The sequence below is a fragment of the Ixodes scapularis genome, unplaced genomic scaffold, assembly GCF_016920785.2.
Source record: "Ixodes scapularis isolate PalLabHiFi unplaced genomic scaffold, ASM1692078v2 PGA_scaffold6__148_contigs__length_123643588, whole genome shotgun sequence".
Taxonomy (NCBI): Eukaryota; Metazoa; Arthropoda; class Arachnida; order Ixodida; family Ixodidae; genus Ixodes; species Ixodes scapularis.
In genome coordinates, this window is record NW_024609881.1 from 63,166,889 (window position 1) to 63,188,703 (window position 21,815).

The following is a 21,815-nucleotide window of genomic DNA, read 5'->3' on the forward strand; positions in this document are numbered from 1 at the left end:
AGTGTTATTCCTCGATGGCTTAAAAACCTACAGAAAGAAGGTCCTCCATGTTTGAACGCAAACTTTTATTCAGGCAAAAAAAAAAAAAAGAAATAAACTGGTAGCGGACGACACGTAGCCTCAACAGTGCTCCATGCCGACGGCTTTGCAACAAAATGGCGGTCGTCTCCTCTTTGCTTCTTTGCTGCCTTCTCTCTCTCCTTCGGCGCTCTCCTCCCTTTCCTCCTCTCCGGCGCCTTCGTCCCCACACCCACTGGCTAAACTCTCCCACTATACGGCTCTGCATTGCAGTAGTAGTTTTTTTTATAGTCTTTACAGTTGAATGTGAATATCTGACAGAAATCTCGCAGGTTGCGGTGAAAGAGGGTTAAATGAATGCATTTGATCATTCGCCTTTATTCGGTACCCATCATTTTAAGGCCTACGTGGCCTTGTCCTGGGGGGTTACTATGACTAAAATAAAAGGGTCTATGTGCTGATCACGAAAGAATATGCTAGCCATTCTAATGTAGCTCTGCCCAGTACTTGATTGTGATTTGTTTTTATTTTCAGCTACTTGGGTGCCTCAAGATCTGGAGATCCTAGTGGCCACAAGCTTGGACTCAATCTTCTTCTGTGGTCCGGCCAGGACCATGGAGGAGGTAATCCCAGCAACAAGAGCATCACAGTATCTCCCTGCCTGTGACTTTCGATCAGCGTCACGACAGGGGAGTCCTCGTGCCACCAGGTGTTAGGTATGCCACTTGAAATAAGCATTCTTCTTACCTATTAATAGAACAGTAAAAGCACTAATAAGCCTAAAATGCAAAAAACATTCAAATCTTGGGTTGGATGGAGTTCCAATTACAAAAAGGAGTCTGCAGGCATGATTCACATGTGAACTTAAAGCCCGCGGATGTAGGTTCGACGATGTCACAGAAATAACTTTTCGCAGATCGCTTTGCTCGTGCTATACCCAAACAAATTCTTAAAGTAATCATTGTGTTACGTTGGTGTCATTAATATTATGTACCTACCACACCCAGCAGTCGGGAGATGTGAAATATAAAAAAAACAGGAACTTGCACAATGTCAGCTCTGCAAAGATTTATATAGTAAACAGAGCATAGCACGTTCAACTTAAGAAAACAATTCAGTGCAGGCCTATATTCATGGTACACATATGTGTAATTGCACTTCATAATGAAGTGAAAACTGCTTAAGTTGTTGCCCACTACAGGCTTTCTATTAGTGTTAAAAAGTGCTATTGTGTTTTCAGCAGCTCGCACCAAATATTTTCTTGAAATACATAGGTTCATGGAAATTATTAGGTAGATGTTTGCAGACAGTCATGGTGAGACCAATCTTTAATGCCAAGTGGTCCACTTATTCAGAGTTGGTTGAGTCTGTAAAGATTGTAGGTCGAAAATTAAATTTTTATGGTACGCAATGGACACAATTATCTGTAAAGACTAGCTCTAACTAGGGGAACTTTATACGTTTACTACGGCAAGATGGTTTCGCAAAACAAAGTATTTAGTTTATTCAACTCCTGCACTAACCTTGTCTCTAGAAACTTATATTCTTTACAATGCTGAGATAAGATTCTGGAAATAGTTTTTCTAAAGCTACTCTAGATATTTCCAGTTGATCATTTTTCTCGCAAAGCATTCGAGAGAGCCAAACCTAGTAATGTACGGAGGGAACTTACAGAATGATGCGACTGGCAGTTTGAAACATTCGGCACTGTAACAGTAATAATGGCAAGTCACTTGTGTAATGCTCATTGTCGCAGATCAAACTGCTTTTTTTGTCTACACTCATATTCAGTAGACTCATTGAGCGAACTCTCACCCGAGACTGCAGCGCTGGGTTCTGCGAAGTAATTTGCATGAACATAGATGCAACAGGTTCCTTTGAGTGTGCGTCTAACACGTATTCTTCATATTGAATCTGCTAACTGTATTCATGACCATGTCCATAATTGTATCCACATTCCAGCTTATATTTAATTTGACATTTGAGTTTTTCTTCAGTACTTTTCTCAACAGCTGTGCTTGTTGAGCAGTACTCAAGTCCATACATCTTGTCTTTCGCTATTACATCAATACATAAAACTGTTCATGCCGAGTGAGAATTCAAGGTACCGAATCTGTCGTGGGAGTTAAATAAGAACCAATAAAAAGCTCTACAAAGGAAATTTGGTTAAAGGAGGCTGTATGGGCATTAGAATAGGACATGCCATGCTAAAAAAAAATACAAATTCTTGTTAGGTATGCAGGGATGAGAGTGCTGTACCGTTTCATATGTGTCACAAAAAAAAAAAGAAATTCTGCCATACAGTGTTCTTTATGGAAGTTCAAACTGTTGCATTCGAAGGCTCGAAGTTTTATTCAAGAATGTTCCTCACTACAAATGTATTTAGAGATCTGAGCCACCGACTCATACATGACTATGTGGCAAACATTCATTTTCATGTGAATTATAGTTTTCAAGGTCTAGTCTGCATTGATTTATTGCATTCATGCTGAAACTGGGAGGGGTTCCCTGGGCATGAATAAAGAGATAAACATTTCTTGAAATCAAAACATTTGAGAACGGACAAAAGGAAGGATCTGAGAACGGTATCTTAGATTCTCTTTTCTTTTTCTTATTTCTAATGTTCATTTTATTTCACCTGATGCATTTAGTTTTTAGTGCAGCTCTTAGCACCCGGTTCCGCGTTTTGCGGCGTCGCTGTCGGCGTAACCGCCCTACTAAACTAGGCAGGAAATTGAATTAATGTTGCGGCCATGTGACGTTAATATTTCCGCAAAGTCTAGCTGAGAAACTGAATTTTTTTATCGATGACGTGACACAGTCATGCGATGTCATTTTCCCCGCTACTTTTAGCGGGAAAACTGCAGTTGTGTTGAGGTCCCATGTGACATTAATTTCCGCGCTAAATTTAGTGGGAAACTTAACCAGCTAAATTTAGTGGGGAAAGTTTCCCGCTAAATTCAGGGAAATTTCCCGCTAAATGGGAGGGAGCAGAAGAGGAGGAGGGGAGGAGGGGCATACCCTCCCATCCTCCTCTTCAAGATCTGTGCTCTAATTTCACGTTACAGAGAATTGTAAACGTCTCATATTTATCTCATGTTTATTCAACTTTTATATTGCAGGTGCGCTCGCAGCACAAATCTGGGTTGTGCTGATCCTCTACGCACAAGTTAGGAACTCCTGAGTGGCAAGAGTGGGAGTTTGGTCTGACAGCTCAAGGGACACCATTGTTCAGTATTGAATTTTTAGTAATCTTCTTTTGAGCAAAGTTCAGCTTTGCTGCATGGAGTTCTTCTAGAAATAAATACCTGCAACCAAATTTACCAGGTCACGACATTTCGCCTCTGCTCTTAGTGCTCCTGGTGAGCCTCGGATAAGAGCTTACTGGTGTGCAAACATCATGCTTGTTTGAAACCACTCACTGATGTAGAGACTCGCTGACATCCAGCATTCCAATGAAACGCTGGATGTCCACAAGTCTTTCTTGAACAATGCAAGCGGGGAAGGAACCATACAATCGTATCGTATTGGGGGACATTCTACAGAGTTTTTTTTTTTTAATGTTTTACAGATTTTTTTAAAAAAAGCCGTAAAAGCTACATTTACGCGGTCTGTGCACGTGAGTTATATGGCCAGGGCGGCATAGTATAAAAGGCTAATTTGTAATGATTCATCGGCTTATTACAGAGATGTGCCAGACTTTTCAGAAAACTAGATGGAGGTTCATTCTAGCGTAGTTTTATCCCGCGAATCTGAATATCCCGTTCGGTTTCCACAAAGATATAACTAAACGTGAGAAAACACAAAAAAACATCCTACCAACAGTGACATCGTAAGAAGATCTTTCGGCCGCCAAGCCTGTGTCGCTTAAGGGCCGCGCGTCCAATCGCAAGTTTTCTAGGTATATTCACCGGCATTGGCACCAGTCGTGACACATTTTTCTGCCCTTTTAAAAAATAGCATGTGCGTGCATAGCTTTGATAGGCGCTGAAGATGTGTGAGCAAAGATTTCGAAAGCTGCTTTTGTGGCGTCGCTCTCCAGGGAAGTGCCTTCACAGCGCTTTAAAAATGACTATGCAGCCTCAATTCACCAAATTACCAAATAATTTTGATATTTGAGATTCTGGAGGTCAAATGAAGAAGATTTAAAAGTGTTTTCTCAAATACAAAACTGCTTCAGCCTCTCTCTAAGTATAGTATGTTCGTGAAATTTTTAATCAGTGAAAATAGACCCATGGTTCCAATTAGAAACTTGCTAAGCATCATCAAAACACACTAAATCAATTTTCTTTGTAAAGATAGAAGACAAGAGCAGCATTTTATGGCGTTCTAAAAAATGGTCAGTTTGGACGCGTTTCGAGACTTCGGTTTCTTACCAGAGCGCATCTTTGCACCTGCGGTCCAGCTGCCCGGTGGCCGCAGTGCGAAGCCGCCCGCTCGCCTCCCTCGTAGGATGAAGGGAAGCAAGGCGTTTGTGTGTTGCGTGTCTAAGCCCCTGGGGAACAGGACCGTGGGCGCAGATATGAGCTCTGATAAGAAACTGAAACCTAGAAACTCGTCCAAATAAAGCTTTTTACAAAACGCATAAAATGCTACCCCTGCATTATATCCTTCTAAAAAAAGTTGATTTTGTGGTTTTCAATGACTCAGCAAGTTTCTAATTCAAACAATATTTTCATTTTCACTAATTAAAAAGTTAATTAACAAATTGTATTTAATTATCGTTACGACTAGGTCCTATATTACGTACGCCTGGCCGTATAACTCGCCTACACAAACCGCATTAATTTAGCTTTCACGACTTTTCTAAACATATATGTAAAGCTTAAAACTAAATTGCCGTGTAGAACAGTGAAAAGGCAAAACCACCATGTTGGAGCCATATGGCTCCACCATGCTGGTATCGCATTTTCGCTGGTATAGGATGTCCCATATTACGTTATGCATGTATGGTTCCGCCTTAATCCATAACGCTGGTATAGGATGTCCCATAATACGACACGCTTGTATGGTTCCGCCCACCTGTATCGTTCCGCCTTATTCCACTATACTGGAGCCGCCCTTTCGCTTGTATAGGATGTCCCATATTACGGTTACGCTTGTATGCGCCTTTTCCGTCATCTTTCAATCATCGAGATTTTCCTACAGGGTAGCAGTAATGTGAGCTGGTCTCTCGGTAGTTCCAAGATCAACAGCAGTTTGAACGTTCACAACCGCCTCTGTGACCAGTTTGACAAGCACTCGCCATAATTATGCAGTAAAAAACATTCATAAAATTATTTTAGCTGCACGACAGCCTTAATTATTGTTGGATAACGTTTTCCAAGCCTTTATTTCAGTAAGCTCATAAAAAAAACGATGTTGATAGGAAACTAGCTCTGCCCTTAACACTATAGGTGCTGTCTTGTTGTCGGCCAGCAATTCGCCCAGCCAGTCATAAGAGCAGCACGCGTTGTCCAAAACAAGTTGGTTTTGTTTTTTGTTTTTTTGCCGAAAGCTGTCATACCGAGGTAACTTTTTGTTGTCATCCATGTTGTGTTACTGTTGCGGCGATGCCACAGGGTTGTCGGACAACATGGGAAGGGAGCAACCAGTTGCACGATTGTTGGACAGCATGTTGTGTTGCTGTTGCCGTCGTGTTGCCTAAGTGTTACAGGGCCCTTAGAATTTTCGTAGGCACGCATTTTGGATAATCACTCCAATTAAAGAGGATGTAGTATATCGGCTGCCTTATGCTAGTGGAAGGATACTTTTCTGTCTTTCTTCTTGTGTGTTCATTAAAGATCTAAATGTATAATTAATCTAACCTCGTGAATCAGGAAAACATCCGTTATAAAAATATTCCCTGGAGAAGAAGAACAAGGGGACAAATGACAAACACATATCTCCAAACACAGTTAATTTCTCCTAGGTGTGTTGAGATTTGTGTTTGTTCTTTGTCCCCTTGTTCTTTTTCTGCAGTGATTACTTTCATCATGCTTTTCGACCTCGCTTGCACCTTTGAAATATTTTCATTATAATAATAACCTTAATAGGCAGCCATTCACCCTTCCGTATTGAAAAATCTCATTTGTATGAGAAATATCTGCGTCCAATAAACACATATGAGTCATACAAGATATATAAGAACTAAGTAAAAAATTTAAGAATCTTGTGAAAAGCTTCTCATATGTTCTTATATGTCTTATAAAGTTCTTTCTATGTTTATTGTATGGTTCTTATATGTTCTTATATATCTTGCATGATTCATATGTGTATTGGACATAAGAAATTTTTTAACAAATGGCTTTTTCTTTAGGGTTGTTGGAGTTCGACCCCCGGCAGCTAAAAGAACCCGTTAGCACTACTGACGCCTAACTCCTGATTAGCTCAGTAGGTAGAAAGCTCCACTGGAAATAGACAGGTCCCTGATTCGATACCAGGACCAGGCGGATGTTTTCTGTCGCGCACAAGTCACCTAGCTGTGTTTGGAGATTGAAGTTTTTCCTTTTTCCCCGATGTTCCTGTTCTCCAGGGAATATTTTCATCACTCTAGTGCAGCTCGCTTGCACCTTTGGATTAATTGCAGTATCATGAAAACATCCGTATTTCTTCCATTGCAAACACCCAGATTTCGATATATTGTTATTTTTAGACATATAATGACCGATTCTTGTTTATTTGCGGGCTACGTGGAGAGAAATGCTGGAAAACACAATCCGACTTCGACTTTTTAAACGTCACCAAGCAGGTTGCGGACCGTTTCCTCACACCGAAGAGGATTTGTCAAACCATTCACCCGGAGGGATACTATTCGGCCGTGAGCATCACTCCCCTTCCTCTTTGTATACCCTTCATCTCCCTAAAATCCGCTCCCCTACCTCTCGTCAACGCGCGCAGCATGCGGAAGGTCTGCTCGAACAGTACACGTTTTGTGCAGCCACAGCATTTGCTGTCGCTACAAATGATTGGTTTCCTTCTGTTCCGGTCCGCTCGCATTTTTTTTTTTTTGCTGGGCAAATGCTATTCACGACTTGGGTTCTTGAAGAGAGGATTTAAGGGTGCTCATCACGTGCATCCGGAGTCACACGCTCTGTTGGCTGTCGTCAAGACCCCACTGTTGTTGGCAATCGCGAATCTTCCGAAAACAAAGGAGAGGAGACGGCGATAGTGGGAACGCGAGGAGGAAAGGCGTGCTGTTTGTATGGTTGATGCCCTCACTGAAAACGTAGGCCCGCGCAGCAAACTTCTCGCCTTTTAGAAGCCTGGACACTTTTTTTTTCCGTGCACGGCATTTTTTGTGTTGTTTGGGCAACCCTTAAGTCGTGCGCTAACAAACACGTTCCCAATAAGAAAAGCTACCTTTCAAGTAATGCCGATTATGTCCGTGCTGTGTCATGAACATACGTCACAGCTGAGGCTCCCATAGAGCGACGTTCTTTATGGTTGGAGAAGTACAATCTCGATTTTTTTTCTTTGTAAGAAAGAACAATGACTTTTTTTAAATTTGTTCATTCACATGAATTCAAACGCCTCTTAGGTATTGCATATATAAGGACTAGACCGTTGGATATGAAACCCAGACATAAACGGATGTGAAATCGCTAAACATGTACCGGAAATAGAACCTACTCCACAACACATTATCTTCTATAAAAAATAATACCAGTACGACTATAGTTTAATGTTTTCACCCAGGCATCGCTTTCGGAGACCATTAGACACTTGCTGTAGCATCTGTGGTTATGTGCACATATGTTCTACAGAATTTGATATCTATATTAATATTAAAAAAAGTAATCAAACATTTGTCCCACAGCAAACATTTGAAGTTAACTACCTTTCTTGCTACAAATATTTTCAGAGTATGGAGGACTGCGTCATAAGGTGCGGTAATTGGAAATTGAATTTGTACGTAAAGACGAACATATACTTCGCTCCGTTTGGCTTCCCATGCGGGGATAATGGAGAGGTAGGATATCCAAAAATACCTCGTTTTTAAGTTTTCAAGCAGCTTGGGGGGGCATGGGTGTTTCTGATGAGTGCAGAGAAGGGAACCTGTCAGTTAGGGGAGTACCAACAATTTAAGAAACGCATTAACTGCCGGATACTGAACATCTTGCCATTGCTCGGTAGCTAATAAGATCACGGCATCAGTGGATAAGAGCGTCGAAGCGCCGATCCCGCTCTCAGAATCAACACCATAATGGTCCTCACCCTGTGATCTTTCAGCTGACGGAGACTCTATGTGTCCTTCAAGAACGGCTTACCAGTATATATTCTACTAGCGAACACTAGGTAGAAATTAATGTTATATATGTTGTCACGGGTGGTGACCAAAAGAACAATAAATAGACAGAAAAAGATAAACATTTAATGTGGCGAACTAGTGCCAAAAACAAACGGGTACAAAATAGAATAACAGAGCGTCGCGGGCGTCGAAGTCGGCGCAACAGCAGATTTGAATGCTGGGGCGAAACAGACCCTGGCTCGATATCCGAAGCCCCCATGTACACGAGTGAGCTTCTGGAATAGTCAGCGTAGAATGTTCGACGCGTAGAACATTCGGAACGGGCTCCCGTACAAGTACATGCGGAACTTCGCGATTGCCCAGACGACCGCAAGACACTCCTCTTCAGTCGTGGAGTAATTTCTCTCAGATTTGGACAGCGTCCGACTTGCTAGGCGAAGACTCGCTCCGTGCCTTCTTGCAGTTGAACCAGGACCGCTCCAAGTCCTGCATTACTAGCGTCCGTGTGAATCTCGGTTTCTGTATCCTGATCAAAGTATCCTAGGACAGCAGGAGTCTGGAGTCTTCGCTTCAGCTCGTCGATTGCCTGCTGCTGCTCCTAGGCCTATCTGAACTTCTTGGCGTCCTTCGTGAGGTTTGTGAGCGGTGCGGAAATCCTTGCGAAATCTCGAACGAAGCGCCGATAGTAGGCACAAAGTCCGAGGAATCTTCGCACGGGCTTCTTGTCTTTCGGCGCTGGGAATGCCGCGACGGCGCGAGTCTTCTCGGGGTCTGGGCGGACGCTTTCGTTACTAACCACGTGGCCTTGGAACTTCAGTTCGTCATAGGCGAACCGACACATTGACGGTTTCAGGGTGAGTCCGGCGGTCCGTATGGCTTGGAAAACTGCTCGGAGTCGTCGCAAGTCTCGTCGAAGTCGCTGGAACACACGACGACGTCGTCAAGATAGACGACACAGCTCTGCCACTTCAGTCCTGCCAGTACGGTGTCCATGACACGCTGGAAAGATGCTGGCGCCGTGCACAATGCGAAGGGCATCACTTTGAACTCGTACAGTCCATACGGCGTGACGAAGGCTGTCTTTCCTTGGTCCGGTTCGTCGACTGCGATCTGCCAGTAGCCGCTCTTCAGGTTCGTCGATGAGAAATATCGAGACTGCCGCAGCCGGTCTAGAGTGTCGTCGATGCGGGGGAGTGGGTAGAATTCTTTCTTCGTCGCCGCGTTCAACTGCCGGTAGTCCACGCAGAACTTAAGTGTTCCGTCCTTCTTAACCAGCGCGACTGGAGAGGCTCACGGACTATTATGTCGTCTCTCAGCATCTTTTGAACTTGTTCCTGGATTACCTCCCTTTCTTTAACGGAGACTCGGTACGGCGATCGATGCACATGGCGCGCGTCGTCCTCAGTAACGATGCGGTGCTTCGCAACGGCGGTTTGGCGTACCTTCGACGACGTCGCAAAGCAGTCGCGGGATTCGGCGAGGAGATTAAGAAGCTGCCGTCGTTTCGGACCCAGAAGCTTAGGGTCAATGTCGAGCTGCGCTGGCGACGTACTGTGTTGCTGAGGTGGCAAGTTTTCGTCAGTGATCACGGCGATCTCGGCGGTGTTTTGAAGATCCTCGACGTGACCCACGGCTGCAACTTTTGTGACGTGTTGAGTCTATTTCGGAAGTTCGTCACGAGGACCACAGTCCACCCATCCTGATGTTCAGCTACACCTCTTGCGACGCCTATTCCTCTTCCCAGGAGCAATTGAAGGTTGTCTCCCAGGACAAGTTCGCCGCAAGTGGCTGCATCTGCCGCGACGGGTACGACAACACTTGATCGCGGAGGCAGGTTCACGTGATTGACGGCGACTCGGACGGCGGGTGACGCTGGTCGGGGTTTCTCTGAAGGAGGAACAGGCTTCGGCAGCGTCAATCTGTTCTCACCCATGTCGATGACGGCGCCGTATTCGTACAGAAATTCCATGCCGAGAACGACATGTCTGGAAAAGTCTTGTAGAACGACCGATTCCACAGGGCACGTTTCGGCGTGAATTTTGACGCGAGCAGTGCAATTTACGACAGGCGTGATAAGGTGTCCTCCGGCGGTTCGAATTTGTGGTCCTACCCAGGGCGTCGTAACTTTTCGCAGGCGGCGAGAGAGCCTCCCACTCATGACTGAGTAGTCTGCTCCGGTGTCCACAAGTGCCGAAGCGTCTTAGCCGTACATAAGAACGTTTAGGTTGTCGGACACCGTTGCAGGAGCTTCGTTGCGACGCGTGGCGTCGGGAGAGTGGGAGCGCTCCGGCGTTCTTGGAGGCTCTTTACTTTGGTCGTCTTCACCCTTACAGAAATGTCATATATGACCCAGATATATTTGATATAGGGCCATATATGGGCATATAAGTAGACATATACGGTCATATATTGCCATACAAGGGCTGAAATCAGGGCAGATATGGTAAGGTGACACCATATATGACGATATATATTGCCAGATAAAGTCATATATGGTGCCAGTGGCTGCCATATATGACAGTATAGGATGCCTGATACTCCTGTATATGGCACTATATGGTGCCAGTCAACGTGTAGATGCAGGTAGCACTCCGCGTCGGCCGATATCGGGACTACGCCGGCCCGCCCATGGTAACAGGATGGCAGCGCCTGGCCATGGGCACCGGGGAGCTACCGGCCCCGGCCGGCGTCGGGATTTCGTCTTGCTCATTGGCCAGTCCAACCGTAGAAGTTACAGTGACTGGCCGGCGTCGGGTTTTTGCTGTCTTTGCTGGCTAGTCTTTCCTTGGAGGTTCCAGTAACTGGCTGGCATCGGTATTATGCTGTCTTTGAGGGCCGGTATTTACGGAAATTCAGTAACTGGCCGGCACCGGTATTTTACTGTCTTTGATGGCCAGTATTTACATGGAAGTTCAGTAACTGGCCGGCATCGGTATTTTTCTGTCTTTGATGGGCAGTATTTACATGGAAGTTCAGTGACTGGCCGGCAATGGCGCTTTGCTGTTTGCAGGCTGGCGAGCCCCGGGAACTTCCGTTTACTGACCGGCATCGTTCTATTTTTTTTTGCCTTTTTTTACAATGCAGTCACGTCATCGAGATTCTGACGAACTGCGGCGATTCATATGTAGCGAGTGGAAATGTTTGCGTTGATCAATCCTTCGTAAATGACTGCCGACGCTGGCGTATTTGATCCCACCATGGCAAGGCTGACGTGTTTTATCGCGAAAATGCGAAAAAAAAACAACAAAAAAACAACGCCGTGAGGGAAATTTGCAGTCCAGGATTTGAGAATCTGACCCCCTACGCCACGAAAATGAAATTTTACAACGCCGAACGACACTTTTTTCAGGGAGTTTGTTTAATTAGATCTACTATACTTAAGGTCTGGCGTTATACCCAGGTGTTTGGCTCTGATAAAAAATAAAAACGGTATAGCGGAGCCTCGAATGAAAAAAGAAAAAGACATAGCATGACTGAGCACGCGCTTTGAGCTACAAAACAATAATAAACATTACTTCCCAGGAACTAGAAAAGTAAGAGATGTGTTTATTGCTTATGACGCTACGAGAGGTACATAAATCTCCTGAGAGGTCATTTTAATAGTCATTTTAATCTAGTGTGAAAATATGCTATTTCAGGCAGGAATTGACTGTTTTATGTGGTAGTTACCATATAAAACGATCATCTAAGAGAAATATTTTAAATGTTCACATAGGCGAAACGGTATCTGTCTCTTTAATAGCTTATGTTATACGACATACCGTACCAAAGGAACGCGAATTTAAAAACTTTTTTTCTTTACTCAAAAAAACGACAAACACCAATGCGTTCTGGATCTACACACTGCTGGGTTTGTGAATGTGACCCCTTGACACTACGAAAAATAAATGTCACAATGCCGAACGATAGCATTTCTGAAAGCTAGTTTAATTATCCGCGCAGTACTTGAATCTCAGGAATAAAAAAAGTGTTTAGGCCTAACAATAAGTAAAACTGCGGAGCGCAACCTGTATAAGTAAGACCTGGCGGCACGCGGGGAATAGCGCTGATCTACCAGAACAAAATTAAATACTACTTTCCGGAAGTCAGAAAATTAAGAAACGTGCTTATGAGCTATGAGCTTAACTAAATTACTGCCTTAAAATGGCGGTATTTTTGTTTCAATAGTGGGTGAAGATGGACCGCTTTCATGACAAACTTTGGCTTCATCACTGTGGCAGTTTTATCACTTACATTTTCCCATTTTTCTCTAAATGTACCCATTATTATTAATTGCATTTCTTCGTTGAAAGGACTTGCGCTGTTTGCCTACTACACTGACCCACCTATTAGCACGGAGGGAGCGAATCATCCCGGCAGAACAAGAGGGACAGGGTTTCTGAATTGCATCAATTCAAATGTGGGCTCGCGCTTTTTATTTTCACCTTCTGCGTGATTGTTACCCCGAAGAATGGTGCCGACGGCAGCATACATATAGAAAATATTTAAAATATAAAAAAACTAATACACAAAGGTGAGAAAAATTTTACAATAATAAAAACAATTTTAAAATGGTGAGAAAAAAGTATAAATAAAAAAAAGAATACAAAAAGATGAGAAAAAAATATTTAAAATTAAAACTAATACAAAGAGGTGAGAAAAATATTTAAAATAATACAAAATAATACAAAATAATACAAAATAATACAAAATAATACAAAATAATACAAAATAATACAAAATAATATAAAATAATACAAAATAATATAAAATAATATAAAATATTACGAAATAAAAATAAAACAAAATACAAAAAGGTGAGAAAAAATATTAAAAATAATAAGAGCAAATACGAAAAGCTGAGAAAAAACATTTAAAATTAAAAAAAACAGTGTAAGAAAACAAACAGCGCTTACCGCGATTCGAACCAACGACCACCAGCTGAGAAAACCAGAGCGTCAACACACTACGCTAACGCCGCCCGGATGACCTCCGCTTCCTTTCTAGAAGGTTGCATGTCTGCTGAATTAGCCTCTCATCATTGCAGGCTTGGTTTCGTATTTATTATTTTGCAACATGCTCAGCACTTATTCTAATATTGTCGCGAAATTGACATGCAAAATAATTTATTATTGCTTTGTCTTTTATGAGTTTTATAATGCAGTTTGCTGATCGTTTTATTTCAAACATGTTGAAGATACGAATACAATGCCATCGAAGCAACGGCCTTTCTTTCGCACGTTTTGCCGGCCGTGTGCGTTTGAATGCCTGTGATCACGGCCGGCTAACGGTCCAATTACCCGATTAGTGGTGATGCGTGGAGTTTGCCTTAGTTTCAAATGTGTCCGACAAAGACGGAAGCGACTGTGGGACGTGGAACTACGTCAAATCTGCTCAACAGCCAAGATCATGGCACAGGATCGAAGTAAGTTCGTGTTTTGTTCGTTAGGGCTAGATTATTTCCTGCGTTCAAAAGGCTTGTTATTGTCCGTAGATTGCTTGCTTTTACCAGTATTACTAATTGTGCGCGGATGGTGTTATGCGAGGCTGTTTTTCTTTTTTCCTCGATGCAGAGGCTGTCTACTCGCTTAAGGTCGATCAGTTGCGGCGGAACTCTTTGGGAGACGGATTGGGGGTGGGGGGGGGGGGGGGGGGGGAACTCTTTGGGAGACGGAGTGGGGGTGGGAGGGGGCGGGTTGATTTCCTGCCTCCGCCGTATTCTTTACTGGTAAGCTAGAATGTCTGGAAGAGCGCGGTGCCCCTCCATCGCCGATGCCACTCTCCGTACTTGCGCGCTGAGAGCTGGACCCGACAAAAACAGCGATTGATTGATCGAGCAAGTCCGTAGCTTTCGCCGCCCCAGTCGTCTGCAGACGCCTTCATTTTCGCAGTTCGTACCCAGAAAAAAATTGCCAAAAATTGGTGCCGCGATGAATTCACCCCGTCGTGATTAATGCATAGCATACCACTTCCGATCGCAAGAATTTGTGCCCGCGAAATAATTTTTGACGCTGGCATTTATTCCTCGCGAAATGTCGAGCTCTAAAGATCATTTGCAGTACACGTGTTTCATATGATCCAACGTACGTGTAACGAATTTCACACCTCCAGAAACACTCAGGCTGCTTTATATGGTGAAGCATTTTTTCTCGTCCTACTGGTGTTTTTCTTCTTTTTTTTTTTTGGAGGCTTTGAAGTATTAATTACAAGCTTCTAGGGAAATGTACAGTCGGGAGCAAAAGTTTGCGGGGCACGGGAGCGCGTGCCGAAATGCATCGCGGCGCCGTCCGACGGCGCAACGCCGCATTAAGGAGACGCGCTTCGCGCATGCGCGCCTTTCGTGTTCGCATTCATGTCTCTTTCGCTCGTTTCTTTCCGACGCACTCCTGATAACAGGAGTCGGCGCCAGGGGCGCGAGTTAGCGGTTCGCTGGCTGTCATGCTGCGCGTCTGCTTCAGCTGCCGCGCTTTGTCACGGAGCTCGCGTAGGGAAGGGGAGGGGGTTAACCAGGCTCTCCGTCACCCAGCGCGGCTGCTGTGGCGGCTGAAGAGGACGCCAGACATGACAGCCAGCGAAACGGCAACTTGCGCCCCTGGCGCCGACTCCGGTTATCAGGAGTGAGTCGGAAAGAAACGAGCGAAAGAGGCATCACTGCCAGCACGAAGGGCGCGCATGCGCATAGCGCGGCTTTTTAATGCGGCGGCGCGCCGTTGCACGGCGCGGCGATGCATTTCGGCACGCGCTCCGGTGCCCCGCAAACTTTTGCTCCCGACTGTACATGCATGCCCTCAATTAAGGTAGTGTCTCGCCAGTTTTTGGTATCTATATTAGTCGAATAGACAAGAGTTATACGTTCAGCGCGTGTGCTTGTCTTTCTGAGTATCTGGTGTGTGATTGTTTCCCTGCACTGTCACCGTAGAATATGCAAAAATGAATAATGACATTGGCATATTGTCGTGCCAAAGCCTGTCACAATTTTTTCGAACTCTGATCTCCACGAGATCACAATACCGTTGTTTCTGCTGTAGTGGCACGGCAGAGTCTATACTTGTTTTGCTCCAGTCTTTGTAAGGGGGACGCTGTAATTCGATTCTACTCAATTATGGTGTACTAGATAGCGCTATATTTGCAGAGCTAGTCTTCTTTTTTTGTAGTTGCATCGAAATATATTTCAGCTTTTAAGTTACTTGTTATTTAGCATGTAAATTTACAAGCTTATCTACATTGAAGGCAGCAAATATCTTGCCAGCACTCATGCTACGTCTTTGAAGTATATTGCGTTAACATAATTGACCAACCTTTGATTTTTATTTGTCAGTGCCTCAAGGGAAGCAAGGAAAAGGAGTGGATCCCCGCCCCTGCCCGTTTCGATCTGGATGAACATCGTACCGGCGTGCGGTTGTGTGTCACGACTGCGTGGTGCGCGTTAAAGACCCCAGGCCAGCGGTTGTACCGCGCTGGCTAAATTACTCTACAGCTGAGACATCAGACGCGCACTTAGGCAAGCTAACTTCCGACTGTATAAACATACACGCAATTTTTTCTTTTCTTTCTTTTTTTTGAGGAGTGAGATTATGTAGAGAAGCTAGTGGGTTTTTCAATGGATACGAAGCTGTCCGAAGTAAGGTCAGAATGGAAAAAGCACCAAGTTCCGGCTGGTCCCAAACTGCCACAATAATGAACACGGAATTCAGAAGAATAGTAATACGAAGGACTTACGCAGGCAGCCACACTTTTTGAGTTCGCAGTGACATTTGATTATGATCACAAATATTCCTGCTTTGCTCAAGGTGGCCTAGTTTACACACCATATTGGTGATCTTTAGCGCAGCAGGAATATTTTTTTTCAGAATTTAACGTCATTGTTAATTGAACAAATGTGGCTGTCTGTGTACGTCCTTCGTGTTTTTATGCTTTTTACTTGTGTGTTCATTATTTCATTTTTTTCTCATGATTTAGTCCTTTTGTTTTTGTTTCTTATGTGTTCATTATCTTATTTTTTATTTTTATGAGGTTTTAGTAAAAAATATGATGCCCTCGTCATTTCCTAGTCCGGGAAACAGTGGTGACCTCGTCGTGTTCAAGGAGCAGTATGACCTTTTCATCTTGTATTGCTTCCGCGGCGAACAACTGTGTCTGTGTGCGTGTGTGACGTGTTAATCACACGGGAAGATTTGGCGACCGAACGGAAAAACAAGGCCAGCGAGGAGCGATCGGGGGCTTTGATCATCACACGGTGCAAGGAAGGACTTCAACGACGAGGCTAGCAAGCAAGCCCTTGTCAAAACTGCTGTGCTCGACCGGAGAGTTGAATCAGGACTGTGACTCTGTGAGTAGGAATCAAGGACTTTGAAACTTTCGTATAGTTTACAACTTAATTGTTTCCTTCCGTTTGTTTTATTTTAATAGGTGTCTTTGTACTGTTACATTTTTAGTCTATTTTAATGTTTGTCCATGCTATATTACAGTTTTGTTTCTTATCATTTTTTCTTGAATGGGGGAAGTACTTGTTTAGAGTTTTGGCGCTTTCATAAATAAAACTTCTTTTGCAAACCATATTTTCAGTCTGCTCCCTCGACAACCAACCCCGCCAAAGGGCTGTTTACTTTCCGACGTCGAATGATATGTTACAGTGTTTCCGAGCTAGCGATCGTCTGCATTCTATATTTGTAGCATACATATTTGTCGGAATGACAGATTCCGAACCAGAGCAATAAGGATTGGTCAGTGGCCTATTCTGTAGATATATCTACGTAAGCACACGTTTGGCAGTGTGGGAGAACAGCAAAATGTATATTATGTGGATATTCATAGAAATGCATTATATGATCCCATGTCTGGACCTGGAAAGTATGGTACCTGCCGCATGGCAATAATTTTCATGTGATGCTAGAAGGAGCATCACGTGAAAATTTCTTTATATGGGGTGGGTACCCTATCTGCCAGACCCAAACACGGGATCCTATAAAGCCGTCTATATATGGTATATAAGGAATTGGGCAGATATGGGTATATAAGGAATTGGGCAGATATGGTTATATCCATACAGATATGGCCTGATTGTGGATATCTGGCCATATCTGCCCAATTCCTTATATATCCATATCTGTATTTTTTAATATAAGTCCAGATATGACATTTCTGTAAAGGCAGCAACGCCACCTCCAGGCGTTGCCGCACTTTGTTTTCCCGACGATATAGGGGAGACAGACTGTCCCGATGAGAACGGCGGAAGGGCGAAAGCACACGTCGAGGCGAAGGCGAACGGGAACCTCGTGGTGGAGTCGGCACCAGGGACAGGGGTCGTCGGAGGTACTTCTCGACGTCTCTTGATCGCTCCCCAAGGCGAGGTCGCGGGTTGCTCGGCGCAAAGCCTCGCAGGCCAATTTGTCGGTACGGGCAACTCTGGTAGACGTGATCGGCCTCGCTGCAGTGATAACAGAGTGGTCGTCGATCGGCCGTGCGCCAGACATCTGTTTTCCTAGGTGCCGGTTGTTCAGTGCGGGCGAGGTGGGGTTGCCCTTCTCGACGTAGGAAAGTCTGCGGCTCTGGTAGGCCCCGTCGAGGTGTCGCCGTATATGGGCGAGGATCTGTTGTCGTCGGGTAGCTGTGCCGTAGCTCAGCTTCGGTGGTTCAGGAGCGGCGTTGGTGAGAACTTCTGACTGCAGCGCCTGCTGAAGTTCTTCCCTGACAATCTGGGCGACTGCCAAAACAGCACAGATTTGGCCAGTCATCGGCCGATGGCTGGCAATGGTCCTTGGCCAAGTGGGCAGACAGTGGCCAGAGACTGGCCGGTTACTGGCCTTTATCTGGCATTGGCCAATGGCCAGTGGCCATCAGCCATCGGCCAACAATTGGCCAATGAATGGCCACTCTCTGGCCACTGGCTAAAAGACCATCGCCAGACATTGGCCATTGCTTGGCCAAAATCTGTGCTGCTTTGGTGAGGGCGTAACCGGCCTTGTGGCACCAGGTAGCAGATTCCTGATTTCCTCCCGCACGACGTTCCGGATAATTTCGCGGAGGTCCGGGCTGTTGCAGCTGGAAGTCGAGATTGCAGCGACGCCGGGAAGTCACTGGTAATGGGAGGCCCGTGCTTAAAGGGCACGTTCGATGTTTGTTGCCTCCGTGATAAAGTCTTCGACAGTGATAGGCGGGTTCCGCACAAGGCCTCGGAAGATGGTCTCTTCCACCACTCGCATCAGGAACCGCAGCTTCTTCTCGTCAGGAGCCTTTGGGTCGGCGCGGTTTATGAGGCGGAAAACGTCCTCGACGAAACTTGAGACGCTGTCGTCTGGCCCTTCGCTTCTTGCTTGAAGAAGATCCTCGGCCCGCTGACGTCGCTGCTGGCTGGCGAAAGCACGTCGAAGCTACGCCTGGAAGTCTTGCCACGACGAAATTGACGCTTCGTGGTTCTCGAACCAGGTACGTGCTGTGCCTTCCAGAGCGAAGTAGATATTTTTCAGGCTCTGCTCCGCACCCCATACGTTGAACCGTGCGACGCGTTCGTAGTGGCGCAACCAGTCGTCCACATCTTCATGAAAATTGCCACTGAAATTCGGCGGCGACCTCGGTGGGGCCTACACGTGGACAATGGACGTCGGTGGCGTTCCGTCCGGCTGCGACGTGGTGTTCATCGTCGGCTTCGGTAGCTTCTTTGTCCTGTCCGGCAGTGGTCCAAGTTCCGGGGGTAGGCCGAGTTTGCGGTGACTTGATCGGGTCTCGGTCCTCTCTTCGTTGGGTCCTCGGAGGCTCGGGATCGGACTTGCACTGCGGGCCCTCGTAGGGGTGTGCTGAAGAGACATGCATACAACGCACCTCCATCAAAATGTCACGGGTGGTAACCAAAAGAACAATAAATAAACAGAAAGAAAGAAACGTTTAATGTGGCGAACTTGTGCCAAAAATAAACGGGTACAAAAGGTAATAACAGAGCGTCGCGGGCGTCGAATTCGGCTTAACAGCAGAGTCGAACGCTGGGGAAAAACTGACCCTGGCTCGCTATGCGAAGCCCCTTATGTACACGTGTGAGCTTCTGCAATAGTCGGCGTAGAATGTTCGACGCGTAGAACATACGGACCTGGAACAATCAACAGGGTACTCGAATTTATTAGAAAATTAATTTGCAGGAATAACAAAAGATGCGTCGCTCCCAGGAATCGAACCCTGGCTTTTCGCGTGGGAGGCAGACACGTTAACCGCTAGGCCACGCGCGCGCCGCCTACTTGGCCAACTGTGCGTACGGCAATAGTTTTAGTTAGCTCGACTCTTCGGAGGTGCAAGTAATATCCGGCTCCAATCAATCTTCAGTGATACACTGCCTGTTCTTTTAGGCTTTTTAAATTTGTTTTCAAAAACGCCGTTATTGCTACACTAATACAGTCTGCCATTTTTAATGGTGCTAAAATATAGTGTCGCCCCAGCGACCTACCAAGTACACCTTAGTCACCCAGGGTGGATAAATTGGACAAAAAAAGCTGAACTTCTCTTTGTTGCACCATCAAAGGAAGATAAGCTCCTCAACTTTCAATGATTAGAGGTTTCCTTTTCCCGACTCTCCTCTTCTCTGGAATTCTCTGTGGAAAGAGTGAAGAAGTTCGTGAGAGGAGCTTATTGTGCAATTTTATAAAATCTACCTTTCTCCGAACCATTTTTAATATAATTTAGGCCTTTTTTTTGTAAAGAATTATGGGGCGCGTTCAACAAAAATATGGTTTTGAATGTATGGTAAAAACATGTAGCTTGAAAGAAACATACAAATCCTCAACCGTTCCTCTAAGATACTATTGGGATACATGTTCACCGCGACACTGCCAACTTCTGTCTATCGCCGATTTCACATTGAACAGAGAGGATCGCCAGCAGCAGCAGTCAATGAACTGCGTAGAAGATGAAAAGGACAGCAGATTTACCAAGCGCGGCTTACCCATTTCAAGCATTCTTAGTCTGATGTTACTTACGAACCACTGTTTCACGTGAAGCTCAAATGAATTGGACCTGTGCTATCTGATGGCTCGTTCAAAGCAACCAAACCCATCGGCATGCCACATGTTGCTCACGCACACATTATGACCGGACGGAAAACAAATAAGGAGAGTTCGTCACAAATAATTGTAAACAACTCAAACCTACGTAAATGTGATATTGACGCAGGAGGCGCTATTTCTATGTCGCTATATAGCTCGTAAACGTGTATGTTTTTTTGTCTTAAGTTGTTAGCACGTGTATACACAAATGTACTACAACTAAATATATTCAGACATAGCTTCTTGCTAACCTTGTCAGATATTTCTTGAATGCTTATTTTTAATGTATATCTTGCTCCAAAAACCGAAAACAGACTAGTACGCGTAATAGAGAGATCATACTTTAAAACTTCTGCGTGGTGCTTAGAATAGCGTACCAAGCATAAATTGACGGCTGGCTAACATTCCTCGGTGTCTCGCCACGACAAATTTGAGAAATCTAAGATGAAAATTGTTCCCTCTTTTTCACCGGTGCTGGTTCGGAAACTGCACAAATATTGACCGCGAGGTCTCTTAAACAGTTACAAGGTGGAAATTTCCGGTCTCAAATATCCATGCCTCTGAAGAAGCATAAATAAAAGCGTTTCTTTTTGCCTTTCGTATTGAGTGTTATATAAGAAAAAAATCGCAATAAATATATGTATTTACATTCTCTTTTTACAATAAAATGCAGATTAAAACTTTCTGTGAACTTTATTTAGCTTTAGCTGCAAAAATAACACGGAAAACGAATTACAGAGACTTAACCTAAAGGGTCGTTTTGCTTAAATTTTACTAGAATTTAAAAGATTGTTCGCGGCAGTCATTAGTCTAGGTCCTGATATCTGCCGTGCTGCAAATCAATGAAGAGCGAGAGCACAGTAGCAACTTGTATCTGATCATTCGAGGCAAATCCATTTTACTTATAAATTGCAGCAGAATACACAACAACATGCACATATCAAGCATTTGTTTCAGTTGCGCAGGATAGCTTTGTGGTTATCCCGTACCTTCTCGCTTGTGTCAGCATATTTTGTCGCCATTGCAACCACACGTCTTCATCACGTGACAAAAATATAAAGTGAGCAAGAAGTAAATCAAAGGAAATGCTGTCTTATTGGAAGGAGTCATGGGTATCTAAATTACAAAGATAGTTCTAGAAAATGAAACTGTTTTTTTTCTACTTTTTGCAAAATAAAACTACGTATCTCAGAAATTTAGAACTTCGTTAATAAAGCGAATTCAAACGCATTCAGACGCCGCTGTGTGTAGGAACCTTATTTTTGTCGACACCGTTTATTGCCAATCGCGTTGTGAGCGGCGCTATCCCATTACGAAGATCACTAATCGTTGCGTGTCGCTGTAGCGCACCAAGTGGGACAGAACACTGTGAGAGACTGAACGCAGAGTTTATTCAGCTTTGCTATAACCAAGACATGACACAAGTGTGGACCTGCTCGAGGAGGCTCGGCGTGAGAGAAACGCAGTCTTGGGCTCCCGCAGGCACGTGTACCGATGTTTCAGTGCACCACTGGCGCAAAAGGGTCTCGGATGAAAAGCTGGATGGATGTGCAAGAAAGAGA

General features: G+C 44.6%; 1 protein-coding gene across 1 annotated transcript in view; it reads left to right on the plus strand.

The window, feature by feature from the left end:
- Positions 1-20,770, plus strand: part of LOC115316682 (venom metalloproteinase antarease-like TtrivMP_A) — a 104,995-nt gene extending 84,225 nt beyond the window's left edge. Inside the window, exons 12-14 of the mRNA XM_042294454.1 lie at positions 6,685-6,817; positions 7,862-7,969; positions 20,723-20,770. Of these exons, the coding sequence (XP_042150388.1) occupies positions 6,685-6,817; positions 7,862-7,969; positions 20,723-20,770 (289 nt within the window). The remainder of the gene's footprint in view (positions 1-6,684; positions 6,818-7,861; positions 7,970-20,722) is intronic.
- The last annotated feature ends 1,045 nt before the right edge of the window (positions 20,771-21,815 follow it).